Source organism: Carettochelys insculpta, chromosome 1, assembly GCF_033958435.1.
Source record: "Carettochelys insculpta isolate YL-2023 chromosome 1, ASM3395843v1, whole genome shotgun sequence".
In the NCBI taxonomy this organism is placed as follows: Eukaryota; Metazoa; Chordata; order Testudines; family Carettochelyidae; genus Carettochelys; species Carettochelys insculpta.
Genome location: NC_134137.1, coordinates 148,728,462 through 148,756,288, shown reverse-complemented (window position 1 = coordinate 148,756,288; position 27,827 = coordinate 148,728,462). Strand labels below are relative to the sequence as shown.

At 42.6% G+C, this 27,827-nt stretch overlaps 1 protein-coding gene across 2 annotated transcripts in view; it reads right to left on the bottom strand.

Annotated features, from left to right (window-relative positions):
• The window catches only part of GLRA2 (glycine receptor alpha 2), a 175,645-nt gene that overhangs the window by 111,694 nt on the left and 36,124 nt on the right, over positions 1-27,827 (bottom strand). For both annotated transcript variants that reach the window (XM_074983351.1, XM_074983352.1), the window contains exons 4-7: positions 25,251-25,474; positions 5,044-5,126; positions 4,158-4,295; positions 2,452-2,666 (exon numbers count right to left, since the gene is read on the bottom strand). In XM_074983351.1, coding sequence (XP_074839452.1) covers positions 2,452-2,666; positions 4,158-4,295; positions 5,044-5,126; positions 25,251-25,474 — 660 coding nt within the window. The remainder of the gene's footprint in view (positions 1-2,451; positions 2,667-4,157; positions 4,296-5,043; positions 5,127-25,250; positions 25,475-27,827) is intronic.

Sequence of the window (27,827 nt, the reverse complement as noted above, 5' to 3'; positions counted from 1 at the left end):
TATTAGTTTTGAACCTACTACCCATCAATTTCATTTGGTGTCCCCTAGTTCTTGTATTATGGGAAAAGGTAAATAATTTTTCTATATTCACTTTCTCCACACCGTTCATGATTTTATATACCTCTATCATATCACCCCTCAATCGCCTCTTTTCCAAACTGAAAAGTCCCAGTCTCTCTAGCCTCTCCCCATATGGGACCCGTTCCAAGCCCCTAATCATCTTAGTCGCCCTTTTCTGAACCTTTTCTAATGCCAATATATCTTTTTTGAGGTGAGGAGACCACATCTGCACGCAGTACTCGATGTTACCTAATATTCCACAGGGGAACTTATAGGGCTATGATTAAACAATTACAACCCATCTTTGATGGAGATCACATCCTGAAAATAATCTTCCTTGAATTTCGTCTTTTGTCCTTCAAACAATCTCCCCCAGCTCTCTAAGATCTCTATGAGATGCAAGCTCCCCATAGATCTGAACACACCAGCTCAAAGTGGTGCCAGACACTGCCATAGCAACAGATGAAAAATCTGTGGAAGTATCTCCACCAATATGCTGATCAATAGCCTCCCTACACACTCATGATCCATGGATCGTGCACATGCCTGCTGCAGCATGCACCCAGTGCACTAAATGCCCTGATTACAACTCTGGATGAAACCAGAAAACCACTGTGCTCTCCAATAAACTGATGCAGACCTGATGAAGGAGATAGGGGGACAAAAGGGGCAGTTCCCCAGGGCCTTGTAATTCAATGTATCCCAGAAGTCCAGCCACCATCACTTCTACTTTGGCAGCAGCGGCTGCCAGAGCTGAACCCCTTTGACGTGTACTGTATCACTGCTCTAACTCTATGTGGCTTTGCGGGGGAGGGCCCAGCTCCACGTTCCATGTAGCACTGAGAGCTGACTGCTCTTGGCCCCGTCCCCTCTGGAGTATGGAGCCATGCCCCTCTCCCACCTTGCGTGTGGTGTCTGTTGGTGCCGCTAAGCTGATGAGGAAAATGATAAAACCAAACCCACTATATTACCTGTGGGTGGATACATTTCACAAAGTGACCACTTGTGATGGAGTGGACTAAGCCCAATGCCCTCTACGGGAGGCCATAGGACTTTCCACACCATATCCCAGAGAGAGGATCAGACAAGAGGTCCTTCAGGGAGGATATAGCATCTGTCTCTGCGACAGCCAATCAGGGCCTAGCAGGCCAATATAAAAGAAGCCTGGGCTAGGGTCAGGCAGTTACACTCAGGAGCTCAATCCAGACAGATCTCCATACTGTCTGGGAGACCAGTAACACTTTGGACAGCTCCAAGTGTGAGCAGAACTTAGACCTGGGCAAGGCGCAGGCCTCGTGGCCAAAGACAGGCCACAAGCCTGACCCATGAGCTGACCGTACTGCGGACAGAGCTAGTCAAATACTAGCACCAGAATCTTGTCAGGTGACCAGGCCAGACTGTATGGGGCATCCTTTGGCTACAGAGGGGTGCTCAGAAGCAGGTCACCTTGTTACACCACTCCACATCTGACATCTCAATCCTGATCCAGCACAACGCCTTTGAAAGAGAAGACTGGGAACTTAAATTCATAACTTTGCTAGACGCTAAAACTCATGGACTTCACAAAGAGGTTTGATTTATGGCTTATTACAACAATTTATGTCCAATAACACCCTCTCCCATTCTCCCTTTTTCTTCCTTATGACTGCAGACATGTTAACTGGCCGTGTCACCTAGGCTATGTCTATACTAGCATTCCTCTTTTGAAAGAGGCATGCAAAGGACGGAAATCAAAAATGCAAATGAGCTGTAGATTTACATATCTGGCACCTCATTTGTATATTTTTTTTTCAAAAGAGCTTCTGTCGAAAGAAGGAAAGCAATGTGGATGTGGCTCTTTGGAAAGTAATCTCCACCTTCAAAAGAATCCTTCTTCCTATTTTAGCAATGGAGCCCTACAGACAACCCAAGGAAAACGGCGGCCACGAGCGCTTCCCACCCAGAGCCCCAGGGAAGCAGCAACTGCAGGCACTCCCACCCCCAACCCCCGAGGGCCTAAATATGAGACAATTCATCTGTTTTAAAAAATGTCAGGATGCCTTTTTGGCATCCCAAATACAGGACCATCCCACCTAACATGGGATGGATGGTCACCCTCCCCTATACGGACACTCATTTTGGTTTAAGAGTGGCATATTTCTGTTTAGCTTAAAAAGCTTCCTAACTGATTTAAACTTACACCAATAAAAGCCTGTTCAAATAAAAACAAAAGTGCTTACACAGACTTTTTCACTAGTTTAACTACATCCTCACACCGTTAGTTGAACTGGTGCAACTTTCTCATAGTGCAAACAAATTAAACTGGGTTTGCAGAATATCTAAAAAATGTACAAACGCTTCTTGGCACAATACCAGCCAACACGGAATGCATATTAAGCAGAGACTTCTTACTTTTGGAAGAGATGCTCTGGATCCTGAACTCTGAGTAGTCATTGTCAAGACTGTTGTGATGCCTAAAGCGACTCTGGCTGGAGCAGCATCCATGTTGATCCAGAAGGAAACCCAGGACAAAATGACAATCAGCAGGCTAGGAATGTACATCTGGATTAAATAGTATCCCATCTGACGTTCCAAGTGAAACTTGACTTCAATGCATGTAAACTTTCCTAGAATATGAAATTGCTTTTATAAATGTTTATTGTATATTTTTTTACCTTACCAGCATAAATTAGGTTCCTGACCTCCGGTATGTATAGATTCCATGCTATCATAATGCTTTAGCTCAAAAAGTAGAAACAGTTATTCCAGTTTAGCATTTTAGTAACGTCATCATTTGGTAGAGTTAACACCATAATTTTCACTTGAAACAAAGGGTATTTTGTAACAATATAACCAATACGGTTTTTCTATGGCCATATTGAGAGGCCTAGAGCTCTTCTGCAGTCAGAATAAAGAGCACCTGACATCAACTGTGAAGCTACAGGTCACATACTCACATTCCATCTACATTTCAGTACAACAGTGTCACATCAAGCTGTTAAGAAGAAGACCACATCCTAATGCCACCCATTGTCTCCAGATAAAGAAAGGAGATCTCAAGATGGGTAAAGAAAACTTATCATTTTGTCTGGCAAGCAATGACTTATCAATAGCTGAGGTTGTGGAATCACCATTCTATGATGATTGTCGTCACTCTTCTACTGTTTTCTGCCTGATCTCTGTCTGGGTCATAATTTTTTAAAATTAAAGCTAAAAAACACTAGAGATGATCAGAATTTAGCTAACACCAGTCGGTGATCCTATGAAGTGAAACATTTGATTTGCAGGGCACATTTTAAGAGGTTCAGAGGGTATACATATTTATGGGCATTGGAAGTGAAAGTTAATGACATGAGAACAGAAAGCAATACCTGAAATGGACAGTAGATAGATAACGAGATAGATTAGGAGAGGATCATGCAGAATGTAGTACTGTAACTACCCACCAGCAGACTCAAACCCAGGACCTCTAGAGCTTTGTGAAGGCATCTCTACACTTCAGTCTAAGAGCCCCTCACCACAGGCTGTGGAGGCTGATCAGGCTGTCTCTACGGTGCCATCTGAGTTCCACTGCATAGGATGCTTAACCACACATAGGCTACGTACTGCCCCTAGCTGAGGAAGCATGTCCCAAGCTTCAGAGAGACAGCTGAAATCTCAGAAGAGCCCCCACTTGGAACTGCCCACAGGCAGACTTGAACCTGGCATCTCTAGAGCTTAGTGCAGGGGGCCTCTACAGTTTGGGCTAAAAGCCAACTGCCTCTCAGCTTAAGCTGGGGAGGGCACTTATTCTTTCTCTCTGAAGTGGTCTCGGCACCACTACATGGGACAGGGTATGGGTTACTCTATGACATTTGCAAACCTCCAATAATAGCAATCCTACATAAGAAGGGACAGCCGAATCCAAACTCAAAAACAGCCTGATTAGAACACAAGGCGTTAAGCAAAGGAATTTTAGTTGTTTAAAAGGAAAGTAACATTTTTAATGTTCCTGGCTTCCCTACTTTGCCTAAGCCTCTATTTTCAAACACCAAACTCAGTAAATGAGACCTGTTACAAAACTGCTTGTGGATAAGAACAGAAGTAATGACTAATGGAAAAATTAGAAGAATGCTCACCAGTATTGTAGTGTTTTGTGCAATAGCCAAGTTCCTTATCTTCTTTCAAAATAAACTGTGGCAGAGTTAAGCCTTCTGCAACTTGCACTGGACCGTCACTTAGCCACTCAAATATCAGATCATTCATCGTGTACCCAACTATAATAAACAAATCGCAGTTCTTTAGATAATAGAGTACCGTTTCAGACGGAAACAAACGATGACTCAGAACGTAACCTCACATTTCAATGGGCAAACGTCAATACAGGCATGTCAAATTCATCCATGAGCTAACTGCAATAACTATAACTATCATTAAAAATTTGAAAGAGCATCAGATATGTAATCCTACTAGAGGCAAAATATCCAACTAAAACCTCAAACACATGTTGTACCTCTGCTTTGGTTTATTTCCCATAAAAAATTAATGCTATTAGCCTGTCAAATATATTACTGTTCACAGCACAGATTATATTTCACTGTAGCTAGGTGTCAGTTTCTCTTCTTTGTTTCATTCTTGTTACTCTGGTTACACAATTCTTACACTTCAACAACATGAGTATTTCTAGATCGTTATACATTGCATGATATCAGTAACAAAGTGGAATGAGTTCTATAATTCTTTGAAACTCAGAATAGAGAAATACTTAGTAGAATGAGAAAGACAGAGAACAGTGTGGACAATACAGAGAAAAAAAGAGTGAAAATGCAAAAGGACAGGCGCTTAAAACACCCCCCACTCTTGTCTCACGCTAATGATACAGCAGCTCTGTGTCTATGTAGATTATAGTTTGCAGAGACTTTCTGGAGTGATGATCTCTGCCGTAAGGCATGTTAGTGAAGCTGTGAAATTTGATTTAAAAGAAAAACCTGCAGTTCCTCACTAGTAAGTCAGCTGGTTACTCACAGCTTTCTAGTTGCATTGTGCAAGTCTGCACATCCATAGGAAAATTCTTCAAGTCCATTGGACACGATAAGGTTAATGTTAGCCTAAATAAGGGCAAGAAAGTAAAGTACATTTAAAAGTCTTTACAAGTTGTATCCGAAGTATAAAATATATAGTTCAGCTATGTTTAAAGTTATGCAGTGAGCTTTAGAGACTCGGATGTTTAGCCTAGAGTCAGTTCAAAGTCTTCAGTAATTTTGGTGGACTTTGGTACAAGCCCTAAATGAGGTATTGGTATGATTAGAACCATGAGACTAATTTACAATGGAAAATGCATTGCATGAATTTTGCCTCGTTGCTCTTGGGCATTCTCCCGCAATTTTTTTTTCTGAAATTCTTGAATTTTTGTAGGAAATTAATCACTAATTTCTTCAATGAATAAATCTTGGTCTGCAGATTGCATGCAATGAACTATTTATGAGCATTAAGAATTCATGCCATGTTATTGACTTCAGTGAGCACAAGCCGTTAGATCAGTATTTAAGCGTTATGGTGAAGGGTGCTACAGAAATCAATAGTTTACACAGATATTTCTCCAAAATGAGGAATCAGCAAGGACATGGATTAATCAGCCAGAAAGGAACTAATCAAATCAGTGTCTCACGTCAAGTGAGGCTGCACGTGAAAAGAATTTTCTCTGTGGAAATATAGTTGTAATAGTCATAAGGCAGTTGTCTATCACCCACAGACTTCCTTGGCTTGCCAGGGAGTATCTACACTGCACTTAAAAATCCACAGTAAACCTATACCAGTCAAATTATTCTGAAAGCCCCAAGGCTATTTAATTGCAATGTAGACACTGGGGTTTGGGCTCGAGTCTACATTGTGGAGCCCCAGACCTTGGGCTCTAGCCTGAGCCTGAATGTCTACAGAGGAATTAACCAACACTTTATTCTGAACCCTGCAAGCCTGAATCAGGCACATTAATATGAAAAATCCAACAATGGTAAAATATTTAAAATTAGACAGATTATTTCAGTGGGTCATCATTCAATCTACATATCTAATCTTGATGTTTGAATCCAAATGCAGTAGCTGATCTTGTAAAGTTAATGCATGTGAACAAATGAATGAATGAAAGGATCCTTTTTGTGCAACATGGGTATTTAAACTTTAGATGATCAAATACTACAATAATATACCCAATGATACTGTGGGGAAATCAAAGGAAGAAAATATATACCCAGTATATAGAATACTGAAATATTCTGTTTCTTCCTCTGATTTTCCTACAATGCTAGACAAATACTTCGAGATACATATAAGCTATGTATACACTAGAGCGCTCTTTCAAAAGATAAGCTTTCGGAAGATACCCTGTGGAAGAAGATCTTTTGAAAGAGTGCTCTATTCTTTCAAAAGAGAGGGTCTACACAGCTCCAGCCACTCTTTTGAAAGAGAAGAGCAGGAAACGCTGTGGACGAGGGGTGCATGCTGGGAGCTGCAGCTAGCTGTGCCCTTAAAGGGCCCCTTTCCAACACCCCCACCCTGTGCATGCTGATGCCTGCCAAGCTGTCCCAAGCAACACAGAGCCCGTGCAGGGACCAAACAGACAGCACACAGTCAAATGGATCCCCAGCAGCTACTGCTGCTCTTAGAGCTGTCCATGCTGGACGTCGTGGTCAACATTTTGGCCACATTGGTTGCAGCTGCCTTCCACCTCCTCTGGTGGGTGAGTCTGGTGGCATACCCCACGGGTGCCCTGGCACCTCTGGAGCCACTCCAGCAGCTCCGACTGGTGGGAATGGGTGGTGATGGAGGGAGTAGGATGATGCCAGATGGCTCTAGAACTTCTGTATGAGCATGCAGACCTTCCAGGAGGTCTGCCACTGGCTTAGCCCCGCACTCAGACACCAGGACACTGGTGTACGGCCCGCTCTTCCCCTCAAGAAGCAGGTCACCATCACGATATGGAAACTGGCCACCCTGGACAGTTACTGCTTCCTGGGGCACCCGTTCAGGGTGTGCAAGGTGACCATCAGGACTGTCCCCATGGACGTAGATCATGCCGAGGTCATACACCTGCCACAGGGAGTGGGAGGGGGCTCCTGGGCAAGGGGAACCCTTGGCAGTAGGGGGCCAGGAGAGGGTGGGGGGTGGGAGCTGAGAGGAGGCAGGGGCCAGGAGCACCCCTCCACACCCTCACAAAAGCGTATGTCCTACATCCCATGCAGGTCGTCTGGGCCATCAACTCAATGCTGCTCCAGACGGTCATCCATGTGGGGGATCTGGACGCAGCCATCATGGGATTCACTGTGCTCAGCTTCTCAAACTGCTTCAGCACTCTGGATGGGACACGCATCTCAGTCCACACTCTGAAACACAGTGCCGGCTGCTATGTTAACCGCAAGGGCTACCACTGTGTAGTGCTCTAGGCCCTGGTGGACTCAGATGGCCAGTTCATGGACATCTATGTGGGCTGGGTGGGCTGAACACATGATGCTTGTGTGTTCTGGAACTCTGGCCTTTGCCAGCACATGGAGGCCAGGACCTACATTCCCTAGAGGGAGCTCCCATCAGGGATGTCATGATGCCTGTCTGCATGGTGGTGGGTGCCACATATGCCCTGCTGGTCTGGCTATTGCAGTCCTATACTAACCACCTGGACTGCCCCCAGGAACTTTTCAATGACAGGCTCAACCAGGATGTCAATGTTGTTGAGGGAGCCTGCAGGTCTGAAGGGCCAGTTCAGGTGTCTCCTCATGTGCCTGGAGACTGGGCTGCAGAATATACCACAGGTAGTGAGATCCTGCTGCACCCTCCATAACATCATGGAGGGCAAGGGTGAGGCATTGTCCAGGGGGAGGCAGCTGAGTCCAGCCCCAGCTATGAACAGATGGCCGCTGCCCCAAGTCACCAGGCTCACCAGGACAGGGTCTACATCAGGGAGGCCCTCTGTGAGAATGTTGCTTGTAGGCCCCAGAGACTCCCACCCACAGCCACCCCACACAGGGCCCCCCCACACACACATTCAACCCTCACTGTCCCCCGTCACCAACACCCCACACATACACTCCTCACCATCCCCCCCATGAAGAGTACGGGACATAGGGATGGTGGACAAATAAAATGTTTAATGAAAACTATTCTGTTGTACAAACATTGCCATAAACTATTTACAGTGGAGAACGGGGGCAAACTACATACATGGGGGACGGGTCTGGGAAAACAGGGCCTCAACATGGAGGGGGGAAGGGTGGCATCAGTCCAGGGCAGGCTCTGGGATCCCCTCTCTCTCCAGGTTTGGGGTCCATAGCAGGACTGGACTGGGGAAGGCAGCACTGGGAGGTGGGGCCATGGGAGAGCTTTAGCAGCGGGGAGGTGGGTGGAGCAGAGGAAGGAAGACAAGGTGGCCCAGGTAGCTACAGACTCCCCTAGTATGGACATTATCTCCCTCAGATTTGCCATCAGGTTGTCCCTGAGTGCCCTCCACCATGCCATGGCCACCTCCTCCAGGTGGAGATGCCACTCCGCCACCTCAGCCTGGCAGCAGCTGGCAATGTCATCCTCCAGCCACAGACCCACCGTGGTGCTGGTGTGTGTGTGGTGGGGGGGGGTCCCCAAGCCCTCTCTACCACCTCCAGGGGACTGTCCAGGATGGCAGAGGTGATAGGACTCTCTCTGCCTTCTGATGGCACGTCTGTATGGAGAGACAGAGAGCATGTCAGTACTTCAGTACTGCCCCACGGACTATGCTCCCCACCCCACCCTGTGGGCAGCAGCCCCTCACCCTCCCATCCAACTGCAAGGTAGCCATAGGGTATTGCGGGTGCTAAGGGGGTCCCTGCGCATGTGGGGCAGTCCCCAGCTGAGGTCCAGCCCCGCCCACCCCCTCTCCATGTGGGTGGCTCATAGCAGATGGGGGCAGGTGCTGAGTGTCACTGGTGGCTGTCATGGCATGCTAGGAGCCACAGCCAGCCAGGAAGTGTCTGGCTCAGGGCTGTGGTCATGTGGGTGGCCCACAGGCAGCTGTGGTGCCCCGCACTCTGTGAGCCAGGGTGTGCACCCCTCTGGACACTTAGCATATGGTACCTCTCTGAGGTCAGTTGATGCCTGTCTGGTTGTTGCCCAGCTGAACGACCATGAGCAGAGGTCAATCATTAGGTCCCCCTCCTCAGTCAACCACTCAGTGGGTGGCTCTTGCTCCAGCTGGCAGGGCAGCCCTCGGGTCCCGGCTCTTCCTCGGTCTCTGGCTGCAGCTTGTCCACTGCAGCATCAAGGGCACCAGGTAGTGGTGGGGTGTGCCAAGGGCCCAGGAGGCTACACAGCTCCCAGCGGTAGGGGCAGGTTGTGGGACCTGCCCCGAGTGGTCATCTTCATCCCAGGCCTGGGAATAGCCCTGGCAGAGCTCCTCGACCTTGCTTATCACCTGATCTGATGTGCAGGCAGAGTGTCCCCAGGTGGCCAGTCCTGTGGCAAGGCAAGTGAATGCAACCGCGTTTCACCGCTTGCCCCCCATCTCTTGCAGAGGCTCTCCTCCTGCTTCCAGAGGCCCAGGAGGTCCTTAAGCTCCAGCTTAGTCTGGGAGGAAGCCCTTTTTTGGAAGGGATGGCTGGGCTACTGCAAGTCCTGTGAGGGCTCTGAGGGGGACCCAGGGCTCCTGGGGTAGCTGGCTCCTGGGCACATGACTCTGCTCTGATCTTTGGGGGTGGCTGTGAAGGCTTGCTGCAAGCAGGCTGTAGCTTTGTTGCTCCCGCAGATCTCTACTTCTTGTCGTGGAGTTTCTGGGTTAATGCGTCTTTAAAAGTGGCCTGATGCAGAGATCATAGAGCCCTGCTGCTGCCAGCCTGGGCGTCTCTGCGCCCCAGCTGGCCATCCTGGAGGATTCCTCTTTTGAAAGAGCAGGCTGTGGAGCATTTACAAGTTTTGTTTTGAAAGAATCTTTCAAAAGAGGGTGCTCTTCCTATTACGGGACCTGAGGAGCTCTTTCAAAATCAGCGCCACAGTCTTCTGATTGTCTTTGAGAGGGGTATGTTTTATTTGCAGATGCTCTGTGCTTTCTTTCTAAAGAGGGATAGAATCATAGAACACTAGAACTGGAAGGGACCTCAAGAGGTCATCAAGTCTAGTTCCCTGCCCTCTTGGCAGGACCAAACGCCATCTAGACCAGCTCCTATGGATGTCTATCTAACCTGCTCTTCAATATCTCTTGCGATGGAGATTCCATAATGTCCCTAGGTAACTTATTCCAGTGTTTAACCACTCTGACAGGAAGTTTTTGCTAATGTCTAATCTAAACCAAACCTCCCTTGCTGCAGCTTAAGCCCACTGCTCTTTGTCTTGCCCTCAGGCCCAGGAGAACAATTTTTCTCTCTCCTCATTGCAACCCTCTTTGATGTACTAGAGAACCACCATAATGTCCCCTCTAAATCTTCTCTTTTCTAAACTAAACAAGCCCAGTTCTTTCAGTCTTCCCTCATAGCTCATGTTCTCTAGACCTTTAATGTTTCTTGTTGCTCTTCTCTGGACCTTTTCCAATTTCTCCATATCTTTGTTGAAAAGTGGTGCCCAGAACTGGACACTGTGCTCTAATCTAGGCCTAATGAGCGCTGAGTAGAGCAGAAGAATGACTTCTCATGTCTTGCTCGCAACACTCCTGTTAATACATCCCAGAATCACGTTTGCTTTTTTGGCAACAGCATCATATTGCTGACTCATTTTTAGCTTGTTGTTCACTATAGCCCCTAAGTCCCTTTCCGCAGTACTCCTTCCTAGACAGCCGCTTCCTATTCTATATATATGAAGCTGATTGTTTCTTCCTAAGTGGAGTACTTTGCATTTGTCCTAATTAAAATTCATCCTGTTTACTTCAGACCATTTCTCTAGCTTGTCCAGATCATTTTGAATTATGACCCTGTCTTCCAAAGCAGTTGCAACCCCTCTGAGCTTGGTATCATCTGCAAACTTAATAAGCGTACTCTCTATACCAATATCTAAATCGTTAATTAAGGTATTGAATAGAACTGGTCCCAAAACAGATCTCTGTGGAACCCCATTTGTTATGCCCTTCCATCATGACTGCAAACCATTAATAACTACTCTCTGAGAACAGTTATCCAACTAGTTATGCACACGCCTTACAGTGGCCCCATCCAAGTTGGATTTGCTTAGTTTATTGTTAAGAAGATCGTGCAAGACTGTGTCAAATGCCTTACTAAAGTCTAGGTCCACCACATCCACCACTTTTCCCTTATCCACAAGACTAGTTACCCTGTCAAAAAAAGCTATCAGATTGGTGTGGCATAATTTGACTTGATGGATTTTCCTTTGTGTAGACCCAACTCTAATGTATACGTAAGATACATATCATCTAAGGCTACACTATTGTTTTGATTTTGGGATACATTTGTATCCTGAAACCATGCAGCCAAACACTGCATTTCATTCCTCGTACCCCTTGTTGTATGAGGTTACTGAGAAGTTCAAAATAAGCACTTCTTTTGAACTCTGGTGCAGTGTAGCCTGCACTGGGTTCAAAACAAAATGCCTCAGAATATGTTATCCACAATGCAAATTATGTAGCTTACTTCAAGGTAGGTTTACAGTGTAGCCCTAGCCATGGCATATACATGGTGAATGGTCAATTATGCAAAAGTAAAATCAAGAACTGTTAATACTTGTATTAAATCTTTTAAGAAATTATATGTATAGTAAGTAATTCAAATAAAAGCCTTGCTTACTCTGTTGGCAGTATAACTGAATATCTAACTTTAATTAAGATTTAACAGATTGTTAATCTATAGAAAACATTAAACTACTGCATGAACTACTCCATATTCGTAAGGACCTAACTTTCATTAGTCTGATGTCCTGTGACTCACAGCCAAAAATCCCATTTGAGCTAAATGACAAATCTTATACAGGCATAGAATAATGATCCTGAAACAAAAGGGTGCCAAAACCTCACAGTATGGTATGCATTTAAGAAAGACAGACAACAGTATTTTCATTTTTTTCTCTGAAAACGTAGTGGTTTGCAAATAAAATTGAGAACAGCCTTTTTTACACAGCTTATCCAGTGAAAAATAAATACAATCAGTGCCATTAAAACAGAACGCTGACCACTTCGCATGATTTATTTTTAAAGAAGTATTCCTTACACTGGGAATGGGAATCCTAAACAAGAGACGATCAAGAACGAACTCTTCAGACTAGAGACTCTCATAAACATGGCAGGACTTTACACAGGATAAGCTATTTACAATGTTCACTTCACCTCCCTACAGAAAAAAAAGGATAGTAAACCATCTAAACTTCCACATGCCACAGGGAACTACAGCTAAGGTACTCTCGCCTCAGCAAACAACATTGGTAATCTTTCCAGCTTCAGACTTAGCCCTTAGTTATCTTGGGGACTCTTTCTGCCCCACCATCTACACATCTATGATACTGTTCTGTGGTGACCTGGAAGCCTGTTTTCACTATCTCCATCTGAAGGAATATTTCCAACACAATGCCTACAAGACCCTCCCACAAACACCACAAGAAGACGCATAGGTGGACTCCTCCTGACAATCATAGTGACTTTCTAGACTTCTACATTGAATGCTTCTGCAAATGTACACAGGCTGACACTGTGAACAACCAACATCCTGTGACACAGCCTCAGCCATGCAGAATGCAATGCTATTCACAGCCTCAAAACCAACTCTGGCATAACTGAAGTTTGGGAGTGGGAGAGGCCCGATTCCCCTTAGCTGGTGTGTCTCCCACATTTTTTTCCCCTGAGGGACAGAGATTTGCTCCTGTGGCTGCTGAGTGGACAGGCTCTGGCTTGCGCCCTAAGATCAATGAAAAACGCTCCTGCCTCCTTACTAGTCAGAACCAAAGTGAGCCAGGTTCCCTCCTCTTCTCCCCCTTTTAGGCCTCACACTGGTAGTAGATAAAGTGGGGTGTGTCTAGCTGGGTTTTCTTTAACCCCTGGGATGCTGTGACCTCCTTCTTCTGCTCGCTCACACCGGTTTATAATCATGTAAAACAGCACTGTGTCATTGGAGATATCTGCAGGAATGGGCATAAATTGGAGGGCAGGGAGCAAAGGCCCTTCCTCGGGCCCCTGACTGGTGCTGGAAACTTGGCCTTGCAGTTGGGCCAAATTTGAATGCTGCTGCAGCTGGGTGCCAACCTGCAATGCCATTCACTCACATTTAGCCCAGCCACCCTCTTGTGTTGGAAGGGTGGACAGGCCAAGTTTAAGTCGTGTTGCAACGTTATGCATCTCACTATTCTCACAAAATCTCACCATTTTGGGTGTTTTTTTTTCATACAGGCCCCAGTCCCAGAAGCAGGTGATTAAGCGAAAAAACACAGCATTTATTTTATTTTTCAGAATAAGTCTCTAGCCCTCTAGATTGCTAAAAAAAGCTTGAAAATGTGATCCAAGTAAACCCATATAGTTCAGAGAGCAGGCCAAGAAAAACAAACTCATGTTTTAAAAGCTTTTCATGTTTAAGCTCCTGTTGTGATTTGGGATCTGACTTGTGATTGTTGACTCCCCGGGGCTGGTTATACTAGTATTTGTATTATCGACTAGCAGTTTCCCTTGATTTCTAAAATGGAGCGGCCAACCTGCATGTTTTCTCATGTTTTCCACAGTTGATGGATTCATTTGTTACAGTATACAACAACCACACCTGTATTTCCCCTCAGGGGTCCAGCCAGGGTACCCACCCTCAGATTTCCAGCTCCCCAGAGGCTGCCTTTCTTGAGTGGAGATCTGCATCTCAGTCCTTTCTGATTGGGCTATGTCCAGGCTGCACAGTTCCCTGCCTTCACTGTGTATTTCTCAGTACAGGCAGTCTGCTGTAGACTTGTGTGCTTTCTCTTCAGAGATTGATAACAGAGGGATTGCTGCAGATATAAGCTGTCACACAGCACTTCTTATGCAAGCCTACTTTATTCTCAAGGTAAAAGCACCACAGAGAAAACATATGCAAAACAATAAAAAATCTACACAGGGGTTAATAAATTTACTAGGAACCTCAACATGGAGTGTGACAGGCCTAGTCCTTCCATCCTTACCCTAAGGACTGGCATCCTCCATGACTAGGGCTTGTTTGCTGGATCAGGAAGATGTCCCTGAGGTCATCTAAAACCAGGTTATTTTTTCCAAAGTCTTTTCTTTGTCTGTTGGTCTCTGGAGAATCCAATCTGAATTAATATGCATATCTCTCCGAGGGGGGATGTCTCCACAAAATTGATAACAGGGAAGTTCACTAACAACCCCGCTTCATACAGGAGAAGGTACTTATAGTGCCACAGCAACTCTTACACAATCTCATTTTCAATACAATATGCCCCAGAAGATATTAGCCCTATTCCACTTAAGCTTAACTTAACTCTGGCTTATGGAAAATATAGAACATCCTCCATTGTGGCAAAACATGAAATACAGACTGAAACGTCCTATGCTTCCAATTCTAAGAATATTCTGTCTAGCATCCCTTGATGACTCACAGGGCTTCATTTTGGTTCACATATTGCTTCACAACCCAGTGCTGGACTCGAACTGTGTAGTATGTTTCTCATTAAAGGTGAAAAATTGCTGCGCATCTCATTTTTTTATTGTAACTCAGTGACTCTTTGTTGGTACGCCATGCCAATGAATATAATGAGCTTCCAATTATTGCTCAAGCAGTGCAATGAAATTAAATTTGAGTATGATTCTATTTAATAGTTAAAATAATATAGCCCACCTGTTTCCCTGGTTCCTAAAGAAGAGTAAATTGCTATTTTCGATATTTCTTGTGTTGTTTCTTATCCCAGTAGTATTTAAGTTTTCAGGACCTGGATATTTACTCTACATTACTGTAGTGTGATGTGGTTGTGTTTTCCTTCCAGCACCATGATTCCTCAACCTGAGTAATATATTTGAAATCCAACTTATAGGAGACAATAATTTATTCCAGGAAGCACACGATACAGGGACAGGATTTTTTGCATGTTCAGAATCAGCCTCTCAGCTTTCATTGACAGGGTAACAACCCTTGTGGACTGGGGGAAAATGGTGGGCATAGTATATCTTGACTTTATTAAATCTTTTAATACTTTCTCCCATGACCTTCTCATTAACTAACTAGGGAAATGCAACTGACATGGAGCTTCTATAAGGAAGGTGCAAAACTGTTGGAAAACTATTCCCATCGATGGTTTGCAATCATGCTGGAAAGGCATATCACATGGGGTCCTGAAGGGATCATTTCTGGGTCTAGTTCTGTTCAATATCTTCATCAGTGTTTTAGACCAGTGGTTTTCAACTGCTGTGCTGCGAGTGTGCCATGGAAATTTCATCAATTTCCCCTGCCTCCAGCTCTTTGCAGATGGTTGGAGGGAATTGACAATCCTGCATCAGCTCGAGGTTCAAGTGTCAAGGCTGCCTGAGTCCCATCTGGCGTAGGGTCATCCTTTCCCCCTGCCCCTACAAATCGCTGAGGGGAGGGGAAATTGACCAACCCTGGACCAGCTGTGGGCTCAGGCAGTAAGAATGCCTGATTGACAGCTGGTGCAGGATTGGTCAATGTCTTCTTGCAGAGCCTTTGCAGAGTGGCTGCAGGAGGAAAATTGACAACCCTGTGCTAGCTGGGACTCAGGCAGCAAGGTGGTCAATTCCCCGACCCCCCTACAAAAGGACGAGGAGAGGGGAAATTGCAAACTTCTCTAACAAGACTGTAATCATAGTAAACATTAGTGAATGTTGACATTTATGAGCAATTAGTTCATCCAGAAAAAATGGCTGTGCCATGGAATTGTTTGTCTCATTGAAGTGTGCTGTATTACTGAAAAGGTTGGGAACTACTGATTTAGACAATGGCATAGAGAGTAAGTTTATAAAGTTTGTGGTTAACACCAAGCTGGGAGGGGTTCCAAGTGAATGGAGGGTAGGATGAAAATTCAAAATGACCTCAACAAACTGGAGTAATGGTCTGAAGTAAATAAGTTGAAATTCAATAAGGACAAATGTAAAGTGCTCCATTTAGGTAGGAACAATCAGTTGCACACTTATAAAATGGAACATGGCTGTCTAGGAAGGAGTACTGGGCAAAGTGATCTGGGGGTCTTAGTGGATCACACATTAAAAACAATTGAACAGTGACACCATTGAAAAAAACCAAACATCTTTCTGGGATGTATGAGCAGGAATGTTGTAAGCAAGATATGAAAAATAATTCTTCTGCTCTATTCTGCACTGCTTGTGCCCAGTTCTGGGTGCCACATTTCAAGAAAAATGTTGACAAATTGGACAAAATCCACAAAAGAGCCAAAAGAATGACTGAAGGTCTAGAAAACATGACCTATTATGGAAGGTTGAAAAAACTGGGTTTGTCCAGTCAGAAAAAGAGAAAACCGAGCAGGGACACAATAACAATTTTTAAGCACATGAAAGGTTGTTACAAGGAGGAAGGAGAAAAAATGTTCTCCTTAACCTCTGAGAACAAGACAAGAAGCATTGAGTTTATATCGAACCAAGGGAGGTTTAGGTTGGACATTAGAGAAATATACCCAGCTACCAGGGTGATGAAGCACTGGAACACAGTGCCTAGAGAGGGTGCGGAATCTCCACCACTGGAAATTTTGAAGAGCAGATTAGACAAACATCTGTCATGGATGGTGTAAATAATACTTAGTCCTGCCATGAGTTCAGGGAAGAAGACTGGAGGACCTGTCATGGTCCCTTTCAGTTCAATGATACTATGCGTACTTTGGTAGTATCCCATTGCCATTGATAGGATATGGATAGTCTGCAGTATCCTATTCGCATATATTTCCACAGCTAACTACCTGCCAATAAGTTTTCATCTTTTCAAGCAAGAACAACTCTACCTGTGCAGAGTATTCACAAGATAAGCAATAAATAAATAAATAAATAAATAAATAAAAACCATCTCTAACCAAGATTTTTATTAAAATTACAGGGTTTTTTTGTTGTTGTTGAAGCAATGTATGTTTGTGTGTATGCGTGTAAAAAGGGGTATAAATTTGGGCTTTGCTAGGTAGCACCTACTGATCAGAGAAGAGCAATCAACTTCAAGCAAAACTGTCTATGTGGGTTTGACAAGAGCTGCACTGTGTGCATAACAAACACTCATACTAGTCTTTAACATACTCAAAACAAATACACAGGGCCAAAGGAAAGTTAGAAATATAACAGATACCATCAGAATCTCTGCATGGATCTGGACACTGTAGAATTGGGGAGTGCGAATGAGGATGATGAAAGACAAGCAAGAGAAAAGGAGGGAATTGGTCCAAGGGTTGGGGCAAATATCAGGAAGGAATCTGAGGTGCCTTAATAAAAAGAACAAAAAAAGGAAGAAAAAGAGCAAGAAAGGGTGGGGAGAATCTTTGTGGGTACCTGATTATAGCAGGAGGACACCAGTTTCTGTCATGAAAATGGCTGACACCTCAGTTTTAAGTGCAGTAAAACCTGTCAGGAGTGATCACTTGTGGGGTGAGCAAAAGCATCTGTTGTAAGAAGTGGTCTCTTTTCAAAGGTTTGCACACCAGAGACTGACGGTATTTGATGGCCTCTGCAAGTAGTTGTCATGACAGATGGTCTGTAAGGCAGATTTTACTGTATTTGATACCAATACTATTTCTGTAATCAAGTTCATGTGAAGATAAATCTGGGAAAATCGCTAGATTCATGTATGAATCAATTACTGCTCAGAGATTCACCACGTCCCTTTAGTATTGGGTGTATTTAAAACTACCAGTTTGCTCTAGTGCTAGTCATATATTATGAATACATAATCTCTTCACAATAGGTAGACAGTCTAGCAAAATGATAAAAAAGCATTTTACATGTGCCAACCTTATGAAGGCACTCTGCTTCAGTGCGCATTTCTGCACTTTGTTATTCTCAGATTGCACTTTCATTAATTCAGGAAGTTACTTCAAGGCCATATGGAGAGCTTTATGTTTTTAAAAAGTCATTGCAAAGAACACTGAATTTTTATACAATTTTGCCTTAGGATAACTGAATTAGTGTTCATCTGCCAGATAAAAAAGCACCTGAAATTTCCCCAGAGGAAACAGGAGCCTATGCTATCAAAGCTTGGCTTCCCCAAGGAAATGCCACCTGGACATTAATGATCTTGGTAGGCTGTAATAAAGCCAATAAGATCAGAAAGAAGTGTTCACAACATACACAGCTTCTCATATATCAATCAGTGGTGGTAGTCATAGTAAGGGCCTCTCTCCTCCCACTCTCTGTTAATCTCCCATGACAAGACAATGCTGCTAGTGAAGTCACAATCCTCTTAAATCCTACCTTAGATTATAAAATACATTGAAGTAATCAAATGTAAGCATAAAGATTCATACCTTATTTTAGATCTGTGGCACTAGACTTTTCAAATAGTATGTCCAGTTGGACTGGACATTATAATTTAAGTACCACATGCCAAATCTTTAATTGGTGCAAAATAATATAGCTTCATTAAAGTAAATGGAGCTGCTCCATTTTACACTAACTAAGAATTTGACCCCAAGACAATCTTAGAACACATATACCTAAATCAGTTGACTGTGCCATGCTGCCAGCTTCTGCAATGGCCTCAATAAAACTCTCTCAGAGGCTATTTCCACTGGTCCTGAAGTGACCATTACACATGACCACCATTCACCAACACCCTTTCAGGCCATTCAGGATAAGAAGGAACTATATTGCACTACAGCCTCTGACTTTGTTCAGAGCCACCCATGCCCTCGTCTCCTTTAGTCCCTTGAATCTCCTTCTGGCACCTGGAACCTTTGGCACTGAAGTAGACACTAGTTCTACTGCAAAAGGAGCAGACACACTGTCTGGATTTGCTTCTAATAGCGTCTATTTTAGAAGAATATTTAAGGTAAAATTCCCCACTAGAGTAATGGATTTTATAAGCTGGCTGATATTGCCTTCTCTCCCCAGAGGCAAATTTTGACTCTATCAGCTTTTTAGCTGTTTTGTATTTCCCTTATATAGGAAAAAGGATGCAGGTACAGAGGAGATTATTCAATGATTGCAGTTTCCTTCATTGTGGCTACTGCATTTCCACCAGCACTACAGCGTTTGTGATTGCTTTTGGCACTAAGTATCCTGGATGTTGTAATCTTTATTATTTAAATTGTGCTTGGAAGGCTTAGATTTTTATAGGTAAATGTTGATACATGTTGATTTCACTGTACACACACAAACTGAAGAAAAATATTTCCATTGCTAATAGACATTTACAGATAGACAAAATGAGAAAAATGCTGCCTGAGAAATTATTAGAGTTTGATTTAGGGCTTTTTATTATGTATATTTTGCCATGTGATTTTGACAATTAGTATTATAGCAGTTATTAAGTTTTAACATTTGAATCTCAACTTTTATAATAAAATAATTATGGTCTGTCCCCCCTAAGTGCCCACAACTGAAAATATAAAAGCAATTTCAAATGCTTGAAGTCCATAATTTTGATCAATCAGTGAAAATTTGAATAAATAAAATTAAAATGTACTTGAAATAAATAGTTATATTTTCCATTGAAATGTCGTTAAAAATTGAATTCTCTCAAGCCTTGTAATAATATAATGAAAAATTTGTGCAGGGAATGGAGCAGTTGCTCCAGCACTCAGCACAACTGTCATGGTATGAAAGAGAAAAAGAGAAAACAGGAAAAAAGAGGCAGTTCAAAGAAAGAAGCTGTGGAATGAGATTTGATTGTACTTTGGACTGTGATCTCCCAGTTCACAAAACAAGGCAAGCAGTCCTGCAGGACCTTAGAGACTAGCGATTGCATTTATTAGATAACGAACTTTCATGGGAAAGACACAGTTCTTCAGAGTCTGGAGCAGAACTGAGCTCCAGAATCTGAAGGAGTCTTTCCCATGAAAGCCCATTACTTAATAAATAAAATTGTTAGTCTTTAACAGGGCTCATGCACATCTGGACTCAAGGGCATTCACCAATGCACACGCAGAAGTAACAGGAATCATGGAGGCTTTGAAAAGTAGCTTTATGAATGAGAAGACAGCCACACGATTCTGTTGCATTTAACTATTGTGATGCCACCCCCCGCCACAGTGAAGTGTGCTTGACCTTTATGGAAGCCCTCCCAAGTACACCCCACCCCATGTGAACCAATAAATGACACTGTGGTTTTCATAAAAACATTATTTTTATTTGGGGAAGGGGTGAGGGTTAAGTAGTAGGAAAAAGAAAGGAATCCTAGCATCACATGTGGTAGCATGTGCACCTTTTGCAGTATGCAGAGATCCTGGACATGGAGCGAGAGACTGTCCTTGCCCTCCACCCTCCCACATTCAGGAGCCCTGACAAGGGCGGGGAGTTGAGCCATATCAAGGGGATGTTGGCCAACAGGGTGTGGAGTCTGCATAATGAGTCCTGTAGTGGGTGTCCCTCTGCAGCTCAAGCATGGAATGCAGGATCTCAGTTTGCTCCCTGACAGCCATCAGGAGCTGTTCCAAGTCCTCTTTCCTGGACTGGAACATGCTTTGTCCACACTACAGGATCCTCTCTTGCCACTGCAGTGTCTGCTTCTGGTTAGCAGTGACTCTGGTCTCTCCCTGTCAACCTTCTCCAGCTGCTGCAGGATAAGGTCCTGTTAGATCTGTTTTTTTCTCCTCATTGTAGCAACCTTGTCGTCTCCATTGATGCTGCCTGCTGAAGATAGTGAAGATCAAGATTTAGATACAATTTTTAAATTTGACACAAAGCGCTTACCCATAGAATGATTGGGTCTTTTTTTGACGAAGTGGGTCTTTACCCATGAACTCTTATGCTCCAAAATATCTGTTAGTCTCTAAGGTGCCACAGGACTTCTTGTTGTTCTCGAAGGTACAGACTAACACGGCTACCTCTCTGATACTGGGTCTCTTTTTGACAATCACTGCAACTTTATTTCTGCAAGGCCCCTTTTGGCTTCTTAAGGATGACAATGAAACAACTTCTACAGAACAGAAGCTATTACTGATCCATCCAGACCATTTCATTCCACGCATGGTAAAATCTTGACAGCTTATGAATTGGGGGCAGGGATGGGGGGAAGAATTTGAAACAAACCCCTGTGAACTGTACATCTAAAGTAGGGAAAACCTATGCTGGACATACTGGTGTCTGGGAGCAGAGTCTGCACAGCTTGGCAGCTGTGAGGCAGGCAGAGAAGTTGCTTCTGCCAGCTGCATGGCAGGCTGGTGGGGGGTCACCCCTGTAAACTGTAAAGCATGGAAAAAAGGATTCTTGGTGGCTCCTCATCAACCCTGTGCAGCGAAAAAGCCAGCAGCGTGGTGAGACGGGAGAAGACATGGTATGGCAGGGCAGTCCTGGGAAATTTAAACAGCCAGAGAACAGTGCAAAAAACTCTTATAAAAATTCCTGTGCTTCTTCTAGATGGCACAAAGAGACATCAACCTCCTAAGAATAACAGAGAGTGAAAAAGAAAATATGCTCATAGTGTGTGAGCACAGGGCTGGAAAATTTGCCAGAATGGTGTGTGACCCCATGATACTGGATTACTTACAGGTTGCCTGGTGTGGCCAATGTGCTGTCATGGAAGCTGCAATAAGTCAGGCCTGCCCCAGAACCTCATGCAAAAAATCAAAGAGTACCTGGAAATCTCCAAAAAGGATAAGCACTCCACCCCCCAGAAATATTAACAAGCTGTTCTAAGGGGCATAAATCCACCACACCTGAGCCGCACCTGTAGCAGTTTAGAAAAGTGTGCTCCACAGAAGTAAAACTATATCTAACCCCAGCAGCAACCCACTTGCAGCATTCTAAAAAATACTCACCAGAAGAGCCCTCTGCACCATTGCAGGACCCTGGAGCTTCAGTTGTTGATGTAGAGGGGACTGGTTTGAGGTGAAGATTGACAAAGAGATCTAGAATGGCAGGATCAGTTTCATCAAGAACCTGCAGATGACTGTCAGCATCCTCCTCTTCATCAGCCTCCAACTTCCGCTCCCCCTCTCGGCTCCCATCAGAGTCCTGAGTATGGCCTCCTGAAGATTCCCAATTAAGATTGGGGACTGTGGTTGGGTTCCTCCTAAGAATGGTGTCCAGCTGCTCACAGTACTGACACGTCTTGGGAGATGACCCAGATCACCTTTTCAGACTTTATGATAGTTCTGCTGGAGCTCCTTTACTTTTACCCGGCTTTTACTTTTACCCGAGCATCCCAGGAGTAACCCTTTGTGATCATCCCCCATGAAATCTTTTCATAAATGTCCACATTTCACTTGCTGACTCACAGTTCGCTCAGCACTGATTCCTCTTCCCAAACAGAAATGAGATCCAGGATCTCATTATGGCGCCATGCTGGAGCTCTCTTGCGACCTTCACTACCTTCAGCAGACAGTGTCAATGGGGGAGACAAGGTTGCTATAATGAGGAGAAAATAAAAGTTCTAAACAGGAGCTTATTCTGCAGCAGCTGGAGAAGGCTGACAGGGAAAGAGCCAGAGTCACTGCTAACCAAAAGGGGACGCTGCAGTGGCAAGAGAGCATTCTGTGGAGTTGACAAAGCATGCTCCAGTCCAGGGAAGAGAACTCAGATGAGAAGAATCCTGTGTGCTCATGATGGCAAGATGCCTGGATGCAATGTGATGGACTCCTGAGGTGCGCTCCTGAAGTGTGCTATCCACGCTGATCATAAGAAAATGAATTAAAATTCCTGTTACCTAATTCAAATTCCTGGCTTCCTGTTCCCTACTTTCTGTGCACCTGGGGAGCAGTGGAGGTGAACGCAGCTAGAATGGACACATGTGGTGCATTGTGGGACACCTCTGGAGGCCAATAAAATTGATTTAAAGAAACGCTGTTTCCACACTAGCATTAGTCTGACCTTTTAAATTCAAACTTGGCATTACACTGCATAAGATTGTCAATGCAAGAATGTCAACCTTAGCGCTCCTTAAAATCTACCTAATGATATTCACAATGAAGATAGTCACCTTGTAAAATCAATCTAACTGCCTAAAAATCGACCTTATACTGTAGTGTACACATATAACTCAACAAACTCTAACATCTTATATTTTTAAAGCTTGACAGTTTGCAGACCTGTACATGGGGGGAGAACAGAAATGCATATAGGAAACCATTACATTTTTATTTTAGAGAAAATATGTTTTACGTTTATTTCAGATCAATTTCTCATGATTTAATGAACTCTACAAACATATGATAGGGTGGCCTGAGACGTAACTGGTCAGTCATATTTGTAAAGTGGTTTGAACATTCAAAGCACAATAAATGTATAATTATTATGCCAGAATTAAGTATTGTGATTATGGTAGTGAGAATGGCATAGCAATTACAGCTGTAACATCCTAATGCAATGGGGTTAACAAGTCATTGCATTAATTCAGTTTTATGCCAATACAACATCACTAAAATCACTTGAGTTACACAGTGATCAGTCAAGGCCACTATATAGAGAATAGATTTAAACAATTATTTTTTAAATTGCTTCTAACGAGTAACTCTCTTTTATCCTCCAACCATAGGTTCTGTTCACTGTAAATTTTATTAATGCGTAAGTAACACGCTGCTGTGGCGTACAAACAACAGGTACAATGTACGCTAATGCTGTGCAATGGCAATGAGAAACAATACACTGTTTCTTAGCACAAAAGATTAGTCATGTTTACTCTACTTCCATTTAACTTATATTTAGTTTGCGATTTTTACAAATAGGACAGGACAGCTTGAAATATTACTTTTGCAGCATGGAGAAATGTCAGGAAAATTATCCATATGTGCTCAGAATGGCACCCAACTGCATCGTTGCCTCTAGTAAGATGGTGCCTGATGTCACTCAAATGAACAGAAGCATTCATTTCTTTTGTGAGATTAAATAAGAGATATCCATACGTGACAGAATATTTAAGACATGGTATATCACTCTGTGAGTTGTGTTTTCATCCTGCTCTTTTTCTCCTACTGCGAAGATATGCCAATTTAAAATTCTGCTCACTGAACAGTTACATTATCTACCAACCCTTCCACATACTGTGGTGCTCCTATTACAGAATTTCCATGGGCATTAAGTAAATAGAGCAGGCATAAAATTTTGTCCACTGCAAATCAACTTTCTCATTACACAGAACAATAATAATCCATTATTAAAAAATCTGTGTTTCCACAAGCTTAAGAAAGCCTAGTCAAAAGTATCCATTTTATGAAATATCTCACTCTCCTATAGCTCTTCCACATGAATAGCTCCCATTAGAGATAATAGGAATTTTGTTCAAGTTCATAAAGAAACAGCTCCTCAAGCAACTAGTTAGACACCTGAAAGAGTGTAAACATTATATAAACCAAGCACTGCAAAAAAAATCTGCTTGAATTCAGAAATTATGATTAATTTCTGTAATAACTGTAATAGCATTTAGAGTGTTTTACATCTTCAGATCCCATTATAAGTGTTAAGCAATTAATCAAATAAAAGTGCACACTAACTTGCATGTCAAATGAGCACTGTAGATTATTTGCTGCAGCAGACTCTTAAGAAATCCTGTTTTTTAACTATCATTTGGATTCCCTGCATGTGTCTCATTTCATCAGGTCACATCAAGTTATGTTGTGTCAAATGGTATTTATTAACTCAGCCTAAACTCAATCAGCGTGACATACACTGCATTACACTTGGTATCAAATGTAAAAAGCCATTCCATTGATTTTTAAATGCATGCAAAAGCCAGCAGATAAATGGGTGATTTTCATATTTATTGCATATATAGTTATTATGACTTCACTTAAAATGCCGTTCAGCCATTTAAAATAGCATTTGCTCTTTCCTTTTAAAATTCAGCCCAAAAAAGACTGAAAAGTTGATTTTTCTCCTCCAGGTAGGAGAGTAATTCCATCTGGTGCTCATGGGAATTACTTATGCGTATCAGTAGGATGCTAAACCCATTCATTTTTCAGCCCTGCTGAAGATACATAGGCGATACCACTGTGCCGCTTATCTTTTAATGTGTGAAAACTAAAAGATCACAGAAGGGAACGAAAGAGTATTTCCTTCTATTCTGCTGAGCTTATGTCTCACTAAGGAGTATAGAATGGACAACTAAAATGAATAATGTAATTCTTAATTCTGTCATCGTCAAATTCTGTAAGTTTGACCATGTCAAGAAAGGCATAGAAGCAAGGGAACTTAAGAACTAAAACAGCTGGTTTACCTGATACTGTATAGCACTTTCCCAGTCTTTGAAATCCTCAGCAACTTGTTGTCTGTTGTAACATCATGGAAATTTGCACCTTTCTCATTGGCAAAGAATAAATCAGGCTTCCAAATTGAGTCTAACATAGATGGATCCAAATCCAAGGAGTCATCGGGGTATTCACTGTAAGCCAGGCGTGAGTCGTTCCACTGTTGTCTCAAAAAGATGTTCACTCTGTAGTCCTACAGAAATGCCGCAACACAAAGTCAATCTCTTGCAAAGGTGAGAGGTTCATTTTAAATTTCCTGAAGCTCACAATGATTTTTAGGCTCAGTGCTGTACCGATGATCTAATAAGAGTGATCTACCTATCGCTCTTCCTTTTGAATGAGAGAGCTATATAAAAGTAAGGCAGGGCAAGTGGCATATTGCACCAAACGAGTGCCGCAGATACATTTTCCAAATCAAAACCAATAGCCCCTTTTCTGCCAATGAAAATAATATCCACTACAACCATAATATTATACAATCCCCTCTGTGATATTTTGGATTAACTTGTAGCTCAGAAATATCGAAGTAGTATGAGCTGTACAGTGTTCAGTAATCACGGTGTAAAATGGAAAATATGCAACTAGCCCAAAGAGCTACTTAACTATATCATTCGCAATCCATAAATCAACAGATTCTAATGCTCAGGGGCTAGGTACTAATTCCATGAAAGGTGATTATGTGATAGGAGAAACTATATCTCCATCTGATTTCCTGTTCATAACCTTTGTATATCTATGGTATAACCTTTGTATATCTATGGTATAACCTTTGTATATCTCTGTGTCATCTCTAATTCTTTGAGCTTTTCTACTTTCTACTAAAAGTACATCTTTTCTACTTATCTTTTACGCTAATTGCATTCTTCTGCCCAGTAGTCTTTTAGTTGAAACTGGGAGGATAGCAATTATTAAATGCTTCATTTAGAGATAACTACAACACCGTGGCAAAAAATGGCCATTAACAAGGAATGTTATAAAAGAATTTAGGCCCTGATCTAAGTCAATTTAAGTTGTTAGGAAAGACATTCACACTGCCCCACATATTCTTTGCATTATCATTCCTACAAAGTTCCCATGCTTAGCAAATACAGCTCTGGCATTTCTGGCTTTGTTGCTGTTGTCATATATTTAACTGAAATCAAACCACCTACATTCAACTGCCCTGAGAATAGTTTATCAGACATCCACATATCATTCAGCTTGAATATTTTCATTTCAAGGAACTTTTAAGGATATTAATAACGATAATGGAGAAATAGGTTAATGAAAAGGGAATCAAAATAATTCCATCTTCTGCCCAAAAATCCTGCATCTAGAATTTGTTCTGCAGTACCTAGAATATATGCAAATGGCTGCAATATGCTTTGGACTTGGAAAATGTAAGTACTGACATTTGCTTATTAAGGCCACTGAGTTGCACAGTCTAAAAATGATCGTCACTGAAAGGAGAATTAATAGTTTCCCTACGATTCGTGATGTAGTACATTATTTGCCAAACATGCAAACTCAGATGAATAAGCCCCTCCAAACTTGAGTTTCCTGGCGATCACTCATGAGGCTCCTGATGAAAAGCGTGACGCTGAACTGCAAAAACATTTCAAACAGCTCCAAGCACCATGCCTGACAAAGCTTTCTCTGAAACCAGAGGATAATGTTTCATGATTGCATTGGAAGCAATTTTTTAAAAAAATTGTATGGGTAGGTTTGAGCAAAGAATGAGTGTCTCAGAGTAATAAGTGGCTGGTAGTGGGAGGCTAGCTCAAGGGTAGTCAGTTATTAGGGGGACTGATAGGTTTTTTCAAAGATATTCCTATATATATTTTTTCACAGCCAAGTACAACTTCTTCTGTGCCATGGAGTTTTATGTGGTTTATGATTAAATATATATTCTGAGTTCTAAATTGCCATTACATAAGGATACAAATTCTAGGTGTCTCCTTCTCTTGTTTTCTCTGCTTAGAAACACAATAATTATCTTTTAAATATGCAAGGCACTGTTTCCACTACAAAGGTATGAAACTACACTACAAAATTAGTACTGGAAAGAGGGGAGGTGCTAACATCACTTTATATATTCGATTATGTGAGTGGTTTTAATTTCACTAAAGTTGGACACATACTGAAGTTTAATGAAAGCAGAGGGATTTTTTTTATTTTCAGGAAACTTCTATAATTTTTCAGTTATATCATTGCAGCCTTTAAGTTTCTTAAATATCTATGTAAATGCTATGCTTTCATCAGTCGTAACACTCTCTCATTTATATTAGAAGGAATGAATTGCAAAGTCCTTTTTTGTAAAAGAGTTTGTATAGGATGATATACATTATACCAAACCGGAATTTAACTACCAACAGCTTTAAATGATCCTTTATTGACACATCTGTAAGGATAACATTCAGATAAATCATTTTGGTATGCTTGGAAATGCTCTCTCTGAACACATCCATGAGAAGCAGAATAGCATTATTATAGCCACCATTTGTCTCTAATTATTTTTGCTTCCAGGCTTGATGAGCAATTAAAATGAACCACAAACTTGCAGAGGT